The sequence below is a fragment of the Anolis sagrei genome, chromosome 6, assembly GCF_037176765.1.
Source record: "Anolis sagrei isolate rAnoSag1 chromosome 6, rAnoSag1.mat, whole genome shotgun sequence".
NCBI classification, from domain to species: Eukaryota; Metazoa; Chordata; class Lepidosauria; order Squamata; family Dactyloidae; genus Anolis; species Anolis sagrei.
Window position 1 is genome coordinate 123,616,224 of NC_090026.1, and position 15,167 is coordinate 123,631,390.

The following is a 15,167-nucleotide window of genomic DNA, read 5'->3' on the forward strand; positions in this document are numbered from 1 at the left end:
TTGCCACGATTGCAGTGGACAGGGGATTGTGATCCCAATAAACTTGATTTGGCCAGGGGGAAGGTCAATTAGGAAATGAAAACTGCCATGGGGTGGATTGGGGGCTGTTTAGTCCTCCACCGAGAAATTGTGTCCATCAAGCCCAGAAAGATTGCAATCTCATTAGGCAATGGGGCTTGGAGTTCTGATTACATGGTCGACACTATTGCCATGATTGCAGTGGCCAAGGGTTTGTGATTCCAAGAAACTTGATTTGGCCAGGGGGAAGGTCAAGGGGAAATGAAAACTGCCATGGGGTGGATTGGGGGCTGTTTAGTCCTGCACCGAGAAATTGTGTCCATCAAGCCCAGAAAGATTGCAATCTCATCAGGCAACGGTGGCTTGGAGTTCTGATTGCAGGATTGGCACTGTTGCCACGATTGCAGTGGCCAAGGGATTGTGATCCCAAGAAACTCGATTTGGCCAGGGGAATGTCAATTGGGAAATGAAAACTGCCATGGGGTGGATCAGGGGCTGTTTAGTCCTGCACCGAGAAATTGTGTTCATCAAGCCCAGAAAGATTGCAATCTCATCAGGCAGCGGTGGCCTGGAGTTCGGATTGCATGGTTGGCACTGTTGCCATGATTGCAGTGGCCAAGGGATTGCGATCCCAAGAAACTCGATTTGGCCAGAAGGAAGGTCAATTGAGAAGTGGAAACTGCCATGGGGCAGATTGGGGGCTGGTTAGTCCTGCACCAAGAAATTGTGTCCATCAAGCCCAGAAAGATTGCAATCTCATCAGGCAACGGTGGCTTGGAGTTCTGATTACAGGGTTGGCACTGTTGCCACGATTGCAGTGGCCAAGGGATTGTGATCCCAAGAAACTCGATTTGGCCAGGGGGAAGGTCAATTGGGAAATGAAAACTGCCATGAGGTGGATCGGGCTGTTTAGTCCTGCACCGAGAAATTGTGTTCATCAAGCCCAGAAAGATTGCAATCTCATCAGGCAACGGTGGCCTGGAGTTCGGATTGCATGGTTGGCACTGTTGCCATGATTGCGGTGGCCAAGGGATTGTGATCCCAAGGAACTCGATTTGGCCAGAAGGAAGGTCAATCGAGAAGTGGAAACTGCCATGGGGCAGATTGGGGGCTGTTTAGTCCTGCACCGAGAAATTATGTTCAAACGGCCGGAGTTGTTCAGGCCCGATGGAGTGCACCTCTCAGATGAGGGGAATGTTTTGTTTGTGAGTGATTTGAAAGAGGGAATAAAAGAGATGTTGGCCAGCCTAGTGGGGAAAAGGGACTAGCCAGACGCCTGTCCCTTTTTGTGGCATGTTAAAGGTGAAATGGTTTTGGTAGGCACCGTGGCACCCCCGCCTTAGGGGGTGAAGGGTGGACTCCCACAAAAGTCCCCAGAAGTTTTCATAAAATGGGAGCTACCCTTGGGGCTGGATTGAGGGTTCTCACTCTTGAAAAACTCTGAGGTTTGGGAGGGAGCGCCCTCATGATGGCCTTCCAACTATGATCGGCCGAGAGGTGCAGACAAAGAATTTTGCTTGGCCCTCGGGATCCTTGGTGCACGCTTGTCCTTGGAGGTGGTCAGAGGAAGTGACACCTGGCCCAGGGACTAGGCTCACTAGGTGGCCATTAAGCCATGAGTTATATGTTGCATTTTTACAGATTTTCCCTCTACAGATTACTGCAAATTCTTTCAATAAATAGGTCAGAAAATGGCCCTTTAGATCCATGTTCTTGTGTCTGACTCTTTATTTCATGGTGGGAGTTCAAGCCCCACCCGCAGCCAAGCAAAGCTTAGGATGCGGGAGGGCATTTTGAATTACCCCATGAAGGAGGCAGACTTGGTTTGGGCCAGGTGGTTGCTGGCCCATGCATGTGAGGGGGCGGAGCAGAAAGTTGGGTGAGGCTGCTCTGTTCTTCTTTCAGTTTCCTTTGGACGGCGTGACCCACCCTCCCTCCCTATGGACAGTGTGAGTATAGACTGGTCGCACATGGGCCGGGTAGGAATTTTTTCCCCCCAAGTTTGCATTGGGGGTTTTTTCGCCTACCTCATACTGTTTCAGATGGGTGTGGTAATTGGCTTTTGGGTGGTGTCATTTAAATAGGTTTCCTTGAGTATTAATAAGTTTCCATGGCATGTTAAAGGTGAAATGGTTATGGTAGGCACCGTGGCACCCCCGCCTTAGGGGGTGAAGGGTGGACTCCCACAAAAGTCCCCAGAAGTTTTCATAAAATGGGAGCTACCCTTGGGGCTGGATTGAGGGTTCTCACTCTTGAAAAACTCTGAGGTTTGGGAGGGAGCGCCCTCATGATGGCCTTCCAACTATGATCGGCCGAGAGGTGCAGACAAAGAATTTTGCTTGGCCCTCGGGATCCTTGGTGCACGCTTGTCCTTGGAGGTGGTCAGAGGAAGTGACACCTGGCCCAGGGACTAGGCTCACTAGGTGGCCATTAAGCCATGAGTTATATGTTGCATTTTTACAGATTTTCCCTCTACAGATTACTGCAAATTCTTTCAATAAATAGGTCAGAAAATGGCCCTTTAGATCCATGTTCTTGTGTCTGACTCTTTATTTCATGGTGGGAGTTCAAATAGATATGAGAAATTTTGTTGTTTAATTTGCAGGTGACTCTTACATTTATGATAAAAGCACACACACAACATTGTGATAAATGCATACAAAGGAGGTAGCACACATGTCAATAAATGTATTCAATCTCACCAAATATGTTCCATTTAGACAGAGTCTAGAGCAGCGTTTCTCAAACTGGGGGTTGGAACCCCTGGGGAGGGTTCATGAGGGGTGTCAGAGGGGTTGCCAAAGAGCATCAGAAAACACAGTATTTTTTGTTGGTCATGGAGGTTCTGTGTGGGAAGTTTGGCCCAATTCTATCATTGGTGGTGTTCAGAATGCTCTTTAGTTGCATGTGAACTATAAATCCCTGCAATTACAACTTCCAAATGATAAAATCACACACACACACACACACCCAAAACCCACCAGTATTCAAATTTGGTCATATTGGGGATTTGTGCCAAATTTGGTCCAGTGAATGAAAATACATCCTACATATCAGATTATTTACATTATGATTCATAACAGTAGCAACATGACAGTTATGAAATAGCAAAGAAAAGAATGTTATGGTCGGGGGTCACCACTACATGATGAACTGTATTAAGGGGTTGCAGCCTTAGAAAGGTTGAGAAACACTGGACTAGAGACACAAAGAAAGAGAAAAGAGCAACAAAGATACTTACTCGATGTACTTATTCCAAGGAGGAAGTTCTGACCATGACATGAACACACAGTTGGTTAAAATAGTGCACATAATAAACATACTGAATAATGTGGGGAAAATGAGTTAAGGAAAGAATTTCAAAAGAATTTTTAAAAAGAAATACATCTTTGAACTGTAACAACATCACACAATTCTTTCTTGTTTTGAGTGGAAATAAAAAGAAACCTGTAGCATCAGTAAACAATAATTCTAAAATCACAACAAAATAATACCACAAATAGAGAAATTGTGCAGCTGCTGTGTTAAACTAGGCACAACAAAGGATGGCTTCTCTTAGCTTTAAAACAGTTATGGGAAAACTCAGGCCCAGAGACTGAATGTGGCAGCTTGGGCTCTTTTCTCAGGCCCTCTCACCATCCTATCCTTCCTTCCTTCTCTCTTTCCTTCCTCCTTCCCTCCCTCCCATTCTTCCTTACCTCCCTCTTTCTCCCTCCCTCCTTCCTTCCCTTCTAATCATCATCATCATCATCATCATCATCATCATCATCTTTATTTATACCCCGCCACCATCTCCCCAGTGGGGACTCGGAGTGGCTTACATGGGGCCAAGCTCATATTACAGTGAAATAAAACCAAAAACATAGACAACCATTGTATCCTTCCTTCCCTCCTTCCTGCCTTCCCTTTTGCTTTTCCTTCCTTCTCTCTTTCCTCCCTCCTCCCCTCCCTCCCTTCTTTCTCTTTTTCCTTCCTCCTTTCTTCCTGGGGATGTTTATCTGGGAGAAGAGACGGGTGAGAAGGAGCATGAGAACCATGTTTCAAGATTTAAAAGGATGTTCTATTGAGGAGGAGGAGGGCGAGGGGAAGCTGGCTTTTGTCTGCTCTGGAGACCAGGGCACAAGAGAAAAATGGGTTCAAATGGCAGGGAAAGAGATTCGACTGAAATTTTTTTAGAAAGAACTTCCTGGAGAGTGGCATAGGCTGTCTCAGAGCGTAGTGGATTGTCCTTCTCTGGAGGCTTTTCTGCAGATGTTGTCTATCAGGAGTGGTTTGGTTGTGCCTTCTTGCATGGCAGGGGGTTGGGCTAGATGGCCCTTAGGGGTCTCTTCCAGCTCTAGGATTCTATATCAGGAGTAGGCAATATGGGGTCTAATTAATACACTTTTTCTCTCCCGTCCACCATCTCATCCTGACCAAGGCCAACCCTTTTGGGTTCCAAATGTTTCCTTCTTTCCTTTACTTTCTGCCTGCAAAAGAGAAGAGGAAGGGGAGGAAAGGGCAGGGACAACCCCCTCCCTACTGGCCCACCCACCCCACTTTGGCCAACCATGCGGCCCCCAAGTTAGAAAGTTTGCACATGCTTACTTTAAAAGTAACATACTAAGCTCAGTGATTATTTTTCCTAAAATAATATTGTATGAAAAAAATTACACACACACCCCTTACCCCCTCGGGTACAATTGATAGAACGTCCTAAAAGTGGTTCATATTAAACAGAAGGAAAGGAGGAATCCAAAGAGAGGAGATTGTGAAGTCGCCAAGTTTAGCTCCTCTTAAAATACGCTTTGAAAAGGGCCCACGTAGAATGGGAACACAGGTGCAAGGGTACAAATTCAGCAAAAAAAGAAAAAGAGAGAGAAGAAAGTCGTTTATGGGAACCAATGGAAAGAGAAAATTCTGAACAAAGCCAGAATTCAAGGCACAAAAAGATTTGTTAAAAGAATGCTGTTTTTCTTTTTGACATGAATGCATGTATAGCTCAGGTATGGAAAACTTCGGCTTCAGTGGATCAAGAATAGGGCTCCACAGCCACCTACAGACCCACCTTAGAGGACACTACAGTTGGAGGACAATCAGCCTTGGAGTATGAGGGATTGCCTAAGAAGAAATAACGTATTGCTTAGATTCAGTATCAATTTTTCATATGTTCTAAGTATACTGTACATATTAATGAGTGTTAAGATAAATGCCAATTTGTTGTAGAAAGACTTATATTTGACCATCAGTTCATGTAGGGATTAATGTAAGTAAAAATGACAAGATTCTACTCCAAAGAGTGAATAAGTTTAGACAATGGGAGGAACAGGGATGGGACTTTTGTAAAATGTGAATCTCCATAACCTTTTGGAAAAGCACTGGTCGCAGGAAAGGCATGATCTTGTTAGAGATCATAACCTTTTGGAAAGGCATTCATAACCATTTGGGAAAACCAGAAATTTTCCTGTGAAGAATTTAAAACTTGTCGAAGGCTTTCATGGCCGGAATCACTGGGTTGTTGTAGGTTTTTCCGGGCTATATGGCCATGTCCTAGAGGCATTTTCTCCTGACGTTTCGCCTGCATCTATGGCAAGCATCCTCAGAGGTGAGGATGCTTGCCATAGATGCAGGCGAAACGTCAGGAGAAAATGCCTTTAGAACATGGCCATATAGCCCGGAAAACCTACAACAACCTAATTTAAAACTTGCTTGAATCGACCTTCTTAGCGGTTTCTCAGCTGTTCAACTGATATGATATACCTAGATATCTCTTTGAACTGTTAGGGACAAAGATATGCCAATGCACAAAAAACACAGATTTAGCAGAGTTTCAGAAGTTGCCCAAAAAACATCTACTCTCCCTTAAAACATATTTGTTTTGCTCTCAAGAGACCAAAAATAAAGTAGACTTCTTTAAAAGTACAGTGTTTCCTCATTTATCGTGGAGGTTACGTTCCTTTACCTTTTAATGATGTGGAAGCCTGGGAGCTGTAGCTTTTCAAGATCTTTGGTTTTCTCTGTGAAAGAGTGCTGGTACCTCACTAAACTATACATCACAGGATTCCATAGCATTGAACCATGGCAGTTAAAGTGGTATCAAATTGCATGAATTCTACAGTGTGGATACACACTTGGACATCTTTCTGGAGTTCTCCATGCAGCACTAGGTCACAAGAAGCTCAAAAATATTTACAGCTCTGGCATCCTGCTTAATTATTCTTGCAGCAAGGAAACAACATTTTGGACATTTTTTTAAAAAAAGTGTCCCTTTGAACATTAAAGTTTGGCCCCAGAAGAAAGATCCACGATCCATCTGAGAAGCATCCCTTCCAGACTAGTCATCAAAACAGCCCAAATGTGATCCTTAAAACAGGATGGATTGCTGCTTCGGCCCCACGTGCACCATCAAAACTCAGCGCCGTTGCTAACTAGCCTAGTTATTCCCACCTGAAAACTTAGAAACTAATAATTGGACTCCAGAGGGCAAATTTAAGGAGTTATCCAAAAACATATCCCACAACTGGGACCGATTGTTCCGACCGAATGGGTACGGAGAAGAGCAAGTGCTGAGCCTCATTTTCTGCTGTTGTTGTTTGATGAACATAAATCTCGATAATGGGGTTAAGTAATTAGAGTTATATATCCACCTTCTTTGAGTTTTCTCTCCAGTCGTGAGCAAATCTCTTAATTTCAATGATTTCCCCCACGTGGACACATTTTCCAAACATTCGGTTTTAAATATGCATTTAAATTAGCATTTTACTGATATGAATGTTTTAATTGTATATCTGTGTCTTTCAATTAATGGTTTTATGGTTTTATCTATGTGCTTAATCTTTGTTGTACTCTGCCTCAAACCTCGAGGAAAGTTGAGTACGAATTATTATAAGTAGTAGTAGTTTTTAGGATTATTATCATCACCATCATCATCCCAATCATCATCATAAGCACATTCATGCACCCCAATACCACTTTAACTGCCATTTTTCAGTCCTATGGAACAATAGATTTTGGGGTTTCGGGAAGGAAATTTAGCATTCTCAATCGGAGACCTTGGGCCCTTCCACACTGCCATATAACCCAGAATATGAAGGCAGATAATCCACAATACCTGCTTTGAACTGGATTATCTGAGTCCACACTGCCATATAATCCAGTTCAATGTGGATTTTATACAGGGGTCCTTGTTGAACTACAGATCCCAGGATTCCATAGGATGTCAACATGGGAATTAAGGTTCTCACAGGGCAGGGAACTCCATTTAATCCCAGTTGGGAAATTGACATATTTCCATTCCATCCCTAATTCTATCTAATCTACTCTCCTGAACTACAGCATTATTCTAGGCTCATATCAGAGGAGCAGAGAACTCTATGGACCACATGATACCACAGATCCCAGGAATCTGTTGGAGGGAACAGTATCACACTGCTGTAACTGCATTATGCAAATATACTCCAAATCAATTGACATTTAAGTACTATCTCATCTCTCTCCCCATGCTTGGAAAGAAGAAATGGCAGGCAAGCAAAATGAAGTCTTCTCAACTGGTTCTACTAGGAGGATCTGGAGAGCTTCACAAAAAGTTGCTTTCCTCCATGCTCCCTCCCCATCATGGAAAGAGGTGTGAAACCTGGTTTCTGGAAGAAGTACCAGGTTGAAAAGCTCCATCTAATGCTTCAATTATGTGCCTATAAGATCAGGGATGTGTCACAGGTGACATAAAAGGGCATTCATCTGGACTTTGGAGAACTTTAAATGTGGGTATTTGGCTCCCCATCAGTTTCCTGTTCTTCACCCCAGTCTATAACCTTTCTAGATTTGGATAGCAAATTCATTGGTCCATGGGATCTAGGGCAGATCTACACTGACCCTCAGGGCCAATCCAGAGTGTCAATTTCCAGATTGGCCCTGAGATGATTTTGACCACCAGCTCCTCAGAAATTGCTGAAATGAGAGAGAGTCCCAACTGTCTTGTGGCACTTAGCCCAATTTGATACCACCAGATGACCATTGTTAGTGTCCCTCTCCCATTCTCACTGTAGCAACATCAGGTGACAAGTTACCAACACTAGCCATGTTGTGCCAGATGTCGTGGTTTGCTTAGGGAGAATTCAGAGCCACCTGGAACTTTTGTTAATGTGATTAAGGTTACATAGGAGCCCCCAGTGGTGCAATAGGTTAAATACTTGTGCCAGTATTGAAAGAAGAGGCATGAAAGAAGCCTCTCACAGGATGATAAAACATCCGGGCGTCCCCTGGGCAACGTTGTAGATGGCCAATTCTCTCACACCAGAAGTGACTTGCATTTTCTCAAGTCGCTCCTGATATGAAAAAAGGGCCATGTTAACTCAAAATCAGCTTCATGTGTCATGCACCCACTATAGAGCTAATCCCCCCCCCTACACACACAAACACACACCGGCCACCTTTGTGATAACAGGTCAGTGTTGATATGACCCTAGTTTCTCTTTCCATCTTCCTATCTGAAATGGAAGATCTACTGTCAGAATTGTAAAGAATTTCCTAACAGAGAAGACAGGGGCTCTGAGATTACTTCTGGGCTTTCCTTGAGCATGCCAGCCTCCCTTTCTTCAGGCCCTGCCACCATGGATGCATTTAGTGTGAGTAGAGACAGTACAACCCATGGATTCATGTGAGATAATACTAGCAGTGTAAACATGAAACACACATGTTATCATAGAGTCCCAGGGGAGGACCAACAGGGATGGAGCTTGCTGAAGTTAGTTATTTAGACTAAGACTCACAGAATCCCCAACCAACATGACCATTAGCCACACCAGCTCTAGCATTCTGACAGTTGGGGTCCAAACAAGTAAATTCTCCATGTTTTGGGCAATTAATAATAATTGTAGTTCGACAGCTTCTGGGGTCTCCCATGTTCATTCATGGTAAATACAGAGCTTGTTGGTTCAATCAGTAATTAAAACAGGCTGTAAAAAATGGTTTTGTTTGTGATTTGTTGCTGTTGGCCTAAATAGAGCACATGACACAAAACCCAGCTCCAAGCTCCAGATTTCTATGTTTCTTGAAACACAAGGCGAATTCATTAAATGCACATTTATCTCGTATACACTCCCTCCTTTTTGGTAAGGCATCAAAGGCAAACGGAAGCAAAACACATGCTTTGCTGAGTCATGAGTGACATGCATTTTAATAATCTGTTTAAAAAGCAACCCATAATGCAAGCACTTTGCTGAATTAGAGTTATAAGGCCTGTGCTTTTGCATACAGATCTGTGCATATATATTCCCGTTCGGGTTGGGTACGGAGTTGGGTAGCTAAGCTTCTCCTGGACAAACACATGCTCCTCTAAGTACTTGAGTTTTCCAGCTGAACGGAGCAACTACTGTTATATTCTCATGTATAAGCCAAACTCATGTATAAGTCTAGGGCAGGTTTGGGGGCCAACATTATGCCCCGTGGATATGTTACTTGATAAGACTCTGTGGGTAACTCTGTGGAGAGGGAAAAGCAACAATGTCATCTCAGGGGTCAGATGGAAACTCATGTTTAAATCTAGGTCACATTTGGGGACCAAGGTGATGGGTTTTGGTATGACCCTTGGAAAAGTTTAGGATAATTTGCAGAGAAAGGAAAGTACCAATGTCATCTCAGATGCCAATACCATTATTTCCTCAAAAAGGCCAGAAGTGGCACCACATCAGAGAGGTTTGGTGCTTCTTTTAGGATCTCTAAAAGGATCATCATCATTCAGGATAGACTAAGAATGGCCTTCTTGCCACTCTGCTCACAGAAAAATATGGTTCCTTTTCAAAAAAAGAATAGTTGGAGTATAGTAGAATTCACATTGATCTGTGGGTGCATCAGCCCACATTTTGAGGGCTGAATTTTAACTGGAATTTCTAGACTTATACATGAGTTTATAGAGTACGTTCAAGCCTGGCTAAAACCAATCTTCACTTTTCAAGCACACAGGGAGAACCTCTCATGCAAAAGCAGAGTGAATTCTCTCCAGAATATAGTTAGGCAGTAGGAGAGATTGCAAACGGAAGGCCTTCAGATCTGGATAAAGAATGACATTTGCCTTGCCTTACGGTCTGAATCTGATTGCATTGACAGCCTCCACCGAGCCAAAAGCAACGCCCTCCAGGACTCACAGGAAATGTCATGAGGTGTGCTTGTCTTGCGGCCCATGAATGGAGTTGGGAGAGAGAAAACTGACCCCAACAGAACAGAGCAAAGGGCAAACTCAATAAATAAAATCAGGCAGCCACGTTTTCTTTTGGCTAAGACTGTGTATATGTCTTAGTCTGGGCAAAATATTCTGGATCTTTGTATCCATTTCTATTGGATTTCTTTTTTGCAGGGAGAAATAAAACAAAGCTGGTAGATAATTCTAAACCACTGGAGTAGTAAATCCACTGTGTGTTTCAGTCTGAACTTTAAAGGTGCACAGAACTCTGTTTTACAAAGTAGGCACATATTTGGGTCCATCTACACTTCAGAATTAATACAGTTTGGCACCACTTTAACTGCTGTGGCTCAATGCTATGGGATCCTCAGAGCTGTAGATTCACAAACTCTTTAGTCTTCTCTGACAAAGAGTGCTGGTGCCTCACTGAACTACAAATCCCATGATTCCACAAATAAAGTGGTGTCAAACTGCTTTGATTACGCAGTGTAGATGCACCCCTAGATAGCACCTCTAAAGTTTGGACTAACACACAGTATTCACTATCCACTAACAGTGGTTTCAGAGAGGACTTTCACTTGCCTTCCTCTAAGGCTGAGAGAGCGTGACTTGCCCAAGATCATCCAGTGGGTTTCCATAGCTGAACAGGGATATAAGCCCTGTTCTCCAGAGTCCTTGTCCAATGCTCAAAGCACAACATGTGGATGTTGCACCCACTGACATTGGCGCAACCTGCTGCTAGATGGGAATGCTGGAAATTTATCAAATAGAGAACGTCTAGACCAGCTCTTGACCCTCCTTTTAAGAAGATATGTTCTCTATGTGCATCTTCACCCTGGGATACTGCTTGCACAAGGCTCTCCAAACCAAGGAGAATTTGACATTCCTCTGCTCAGAAGGAGCAGTTGCTGAAGGTAAAGGAAAGTGACTTGGAAAAGCTTCGCCTCCATTAACAAACTGCCTGCCCAAAAGCTAAAGAGCCCTTAGCCGGATCTTGAAACGAACTTGATGCAAGGAAGGAGCTGACAGACAGGGATCATTCTGAGGTCAAGGAGAACTTGGGCAGAACTAAAATAGGCCACTCACACTTTACAACAGGACTAGGGAGAAGACAGAAAGGGAACTCTTTGGAAAAGCTCCCTAGGGCATTTGCAGCAGGTCATCTAAGATCTGTGACTCTACGTTAAATATCCCTTATCCAAAATGCCAGGAGAAGTTGACCATGAAGTTATGCTAGAGGACCCAGAAATTCATGGTGAGAATACAAGAAATCTCTAGGTCTTCCAAGGCAACTCTAGAAGAAGGAGAACCTAGACTTCTCTCTTTCAAAAATAGTGTTTTTTAATCTATGATTGTTTCAATTTTGCAGTATAACATGTCCCTACCTCCTAGAAGAAAGGAGGGCCCACCATAGTTATAAATCCAAAGTGTTTAGCGGAGAGGTAGGCTGAGGTAGACCTATTTGCTGTACAAAATACCTGCTTCTACTGCAAGTGAATATTTTGATTTAAAATAAAGATATAGCTCAAATATATAGCTCAATGTATTCACTAGACATGTGAGTGAAATTCATTCCTACCATTTCTACCATTTCTTTCATGCCTTCTGTTTCTTCTGAAGCACGAAACGGGAAGCCCCCTCCCCACATGAAAATCTGCTCGACACGCAGAGGAGACCCTAGGTAATTTTCAATTGTAAGCAAACAGTATTTTGGCACACCCCCCCCCCCAACCAATCACTGTTCGTCGTGGGAGTTCTGTGTGCCATATTTGGTTCAATTCCATCATTGGTGGAGTTCAGAATGCTCTTTGATTGTAGATGAACTATACATCCCAGTAACTACAACTCGCATATGTCAAGGTCTATTTTCTCCCAAGAGCGCCTCAAGAGCGCCCCTGGGCAATATCACCTATACTGCAAACACTTACTTTGCGTAATGGGTTGAGCCACCCCTGTCAACACGCAAGCCTGCATCCGAACTTGCTTCCTTACCTTGGAAAGAGAGTGCATGTTTGGTGGGGCATGCAGGCAGGCAGGCCCGGAGCTTGGCTGCAGGTGTGCTCTGGACCCACCTGCACACCCCACCACACACACACTCACACGCACACACACATTCTGTAGCAGGGTGTTTGTGGTAGGGAATGCAAGCAGGCCCAGAGCATCCTTGCAGCTGAGCGCCTCTTACTCTATAAGAAGAAGCACTTGGCTGCAAGGGGAGTGCGTGTGTGGCGGGGTGTGCAGGCAGGCCTGGAAAGCGCACACACCTGCCAGTGCCTACAGCTGAGCGCCTCTTCCTCTCGAGTAGAAACAGCAAGACACAGGTAAAAAGAACACACACCAGGAAGGGGAGCCATTGGGTAGGAAGCCCTCCCCCCAGAACGGTCCAATTTTCAGGCCCCAAAATGAAAGAACCAAAAACAACCCTTCCAATTGTAGGAGGCCTACAGAAAATGAGCCCCCAATTAAAGCTGGGACATGAAACAGGACAAAGTTTACCCCAAATTGACATGTCTAATATCCACCCGCATTCTTCAGGATCAAACTATAGGGACTTTTCATAGCAAGACCTGTGAGATGGGAAAAAAATTATTTTAAAAAATATTTGCAAAATGGTCCCAAGTGTGCATTTTGAGTATTAGGAAATCATGACAAAGAGGGTCCTTTTCCAGTTCTGGACTTATTCTGCACAATATTCCTATGTGGTTTCTTTCCATAGAAAACACCAGGTAGTGCACATAGTTTTCTGTGCAGACACTTGAGCATTTTTCCAACACTTTTTCACAGAAATTTTGTTTAAAATTATTTGTTGCTTGGGACAATAATGAAAACTTGCAGAAAGTTATATCCCTTATGAAAGCCTACATTTCATTCTGGAAGAAATAGATAGGCTTAACCAACTCATTATAACCATTCATATTTCTGCTTACGTATATAGGTCCATCTCATAGCCAGCAAGTAAGGAAGATGATTCAACTGGTATCAATGTATTGTCGAAGGCTTTCATGGCTGGAATCACTGGGTTGTTGTAGGTTTTTTTCGGGCTATATGGCCATGTTCTAGAGGCATTCTCTCCTGATGTTTCGCCTGCATCTATGGCAAGCATTTTCAGAGTTAGTGAGCATGCTTGCCATAAATGCAGGCGAAACGTCAGGAGAGAATGCCTCTAGAAAATGGCCATATAGCCCGAGAAAACCTACAACAACCCTCAACTGCTATTGTTTGTACAGATTGCAGAATTCAGCTTCATTATTTAACTTTCGGAATATTATTCCCCTGTACACACACACACACACACACACACACACACAATATTTCATTGTGAATTTCAATAAATGCAACACTGAACACACTCACGCCGCCCATATCATTTTGTGCCCAGCAGACATGGCGATGGAGAAAAATCCAAGTCAAAGGATATGAATGTACCAAAACTTTAATTGCTGCTCTTCTGATTCGATGAAAAGGACTAAGTATATACAAGGCAGGAGTGGCACTAAAGCGAAAGATTGTCTTCCCTTTGTTCAGTACTATAAATGTCTGGAAAACAAAAGAGAGAGTGAAAGAAACATTCAGGGTCTGCATTCAAAGCTCTCACATCGTAAGATCCTTCGGAAACCAGGGAAATAGGTTATTGCTCTATCACCTTTCCTCTTTAGAATTCTGGACGACTGAGCATTATATGCTTTGCAAAAAGGAAAGGAGAGTGAAAGGGTAACCAGACAAAGGGATGCGCTCAATAGTCCAGGTTTTTACCTTTTCTTTTCTGGGTGAAGAGGAATGATGCCTAATAGCCATGGTCAGAATTTACAGGCAGAAATACAAATTCACTTCTTGAAGACTAAAAGGGGAGAGCAAAGCCCAGACAAAATGAAAGATGGTCTAGCACAGGTGTAAAGCTGTCAGAAAGTGGAGCAACCAGCACAGACAAGCTAAAGAGGAACAGTGAAACATGTCTCAAGCTCTGTCTACACTGACCATATAATGCAGTTTAACTGCATTGAACTGTATTATGAGTCCACACTGACCATATAATGCAGTTTCAACTGCACTGAACTGCATTATTGGTCTACCATGACCATATAACTGCATTATGAGTCTACACTGACCATCTAATGCAGTTCAACTACATTGAACTGCATTATTATCTACACTGACCATATAACTGCATTATGAGTCTACACTGACCATATAATGCAGTTTCCACTGCACTGAACTGCATTATGAATCTACACTGACCATATACTGCAGTTTCCACTGCACTGAACTGTATTATAAGTCTACACTGACCATATAATGCAGTTTAAGTGCATTGACTTGCATTATGAGTCTACACTGGCCATATACTGCAGTTTCCACTGCATTGAACTGTATTATGAGTCTACACTGACCATATAATGCAGTTTCCACTGCATTGAACTGCATTATGAGTCTACACAGACCATATAATGCAGTTTCTACTACACTGAACTGCATTATGAATCTACACTGACCATATACTGCAGTTTCAACTGCATTGAACTGTATTATGAGTCTACACTGACCATATAATGCAGTTCCCACTGCACTGAACTGCAATATTGGTCTACACTGACCATATAACTGCATTATGAGTCTACACTGAGCATATAATACAGTTTCCACTGCTTTGAGCTGCATTATGAATCTACACTGACAATATAATGCAGTTTCAACTGCATTGTACTGCATTATAAGTCTACAGTGACAATATAATGCAGTTTCAACTGCATTGTACTGCATTATGAGCCTACACTGACCATATAATGCAGTTTCAATTGCATTGTACTGCATTATGGGTCTACACTGACCATATAATGCAGTTTCAATTGCATTGTACTGCATTATGAGTCTACACTGACCATATAATGCAGTTTAAGTGCATTAACTTGCATTATGAGTCTACACTGACCATATAATGCAGTTTCAATTGCATCGAACTGTGTTATGAGTCTGCAGTGACTATATAATGCAGTTT

General features: G+C 43.1%; 1 protein-coding gene across 4 annotated transcripts in view; it reads right to left on the reverse strand.

Moving 5' to 3' along the window:
• The window catches only part of LOC132778998 (sodium channel protein type 5 subunit alpha-like), a 392,126-nt gene that overhangs the window by 252,832 nt on the left and 124,127 nt on the right, over window positions 1–15,167 (reverse strand). For 3 of the 4 annotated variants that reach the window (XM_060782622.2, XM_067470377.1, XM_067470379.1), the window contains exon 1: window positions 3,260–3,344. In XM_060782622.2, the coding sequence (XP_060638605.2) occupies window positions 3,260–3,339 (80 nt within the window). In that variant the 5' untranslated portion in view covers window positions 3,340–3,344. Of the gene's footprint in view, window positions 1–3,259; window positions 3,350–13,592; window positions 13,712–15,167 lie in introns of those variants that run through there. The other variant, XM_067470381.1, reaches the window with a different exon arrangement.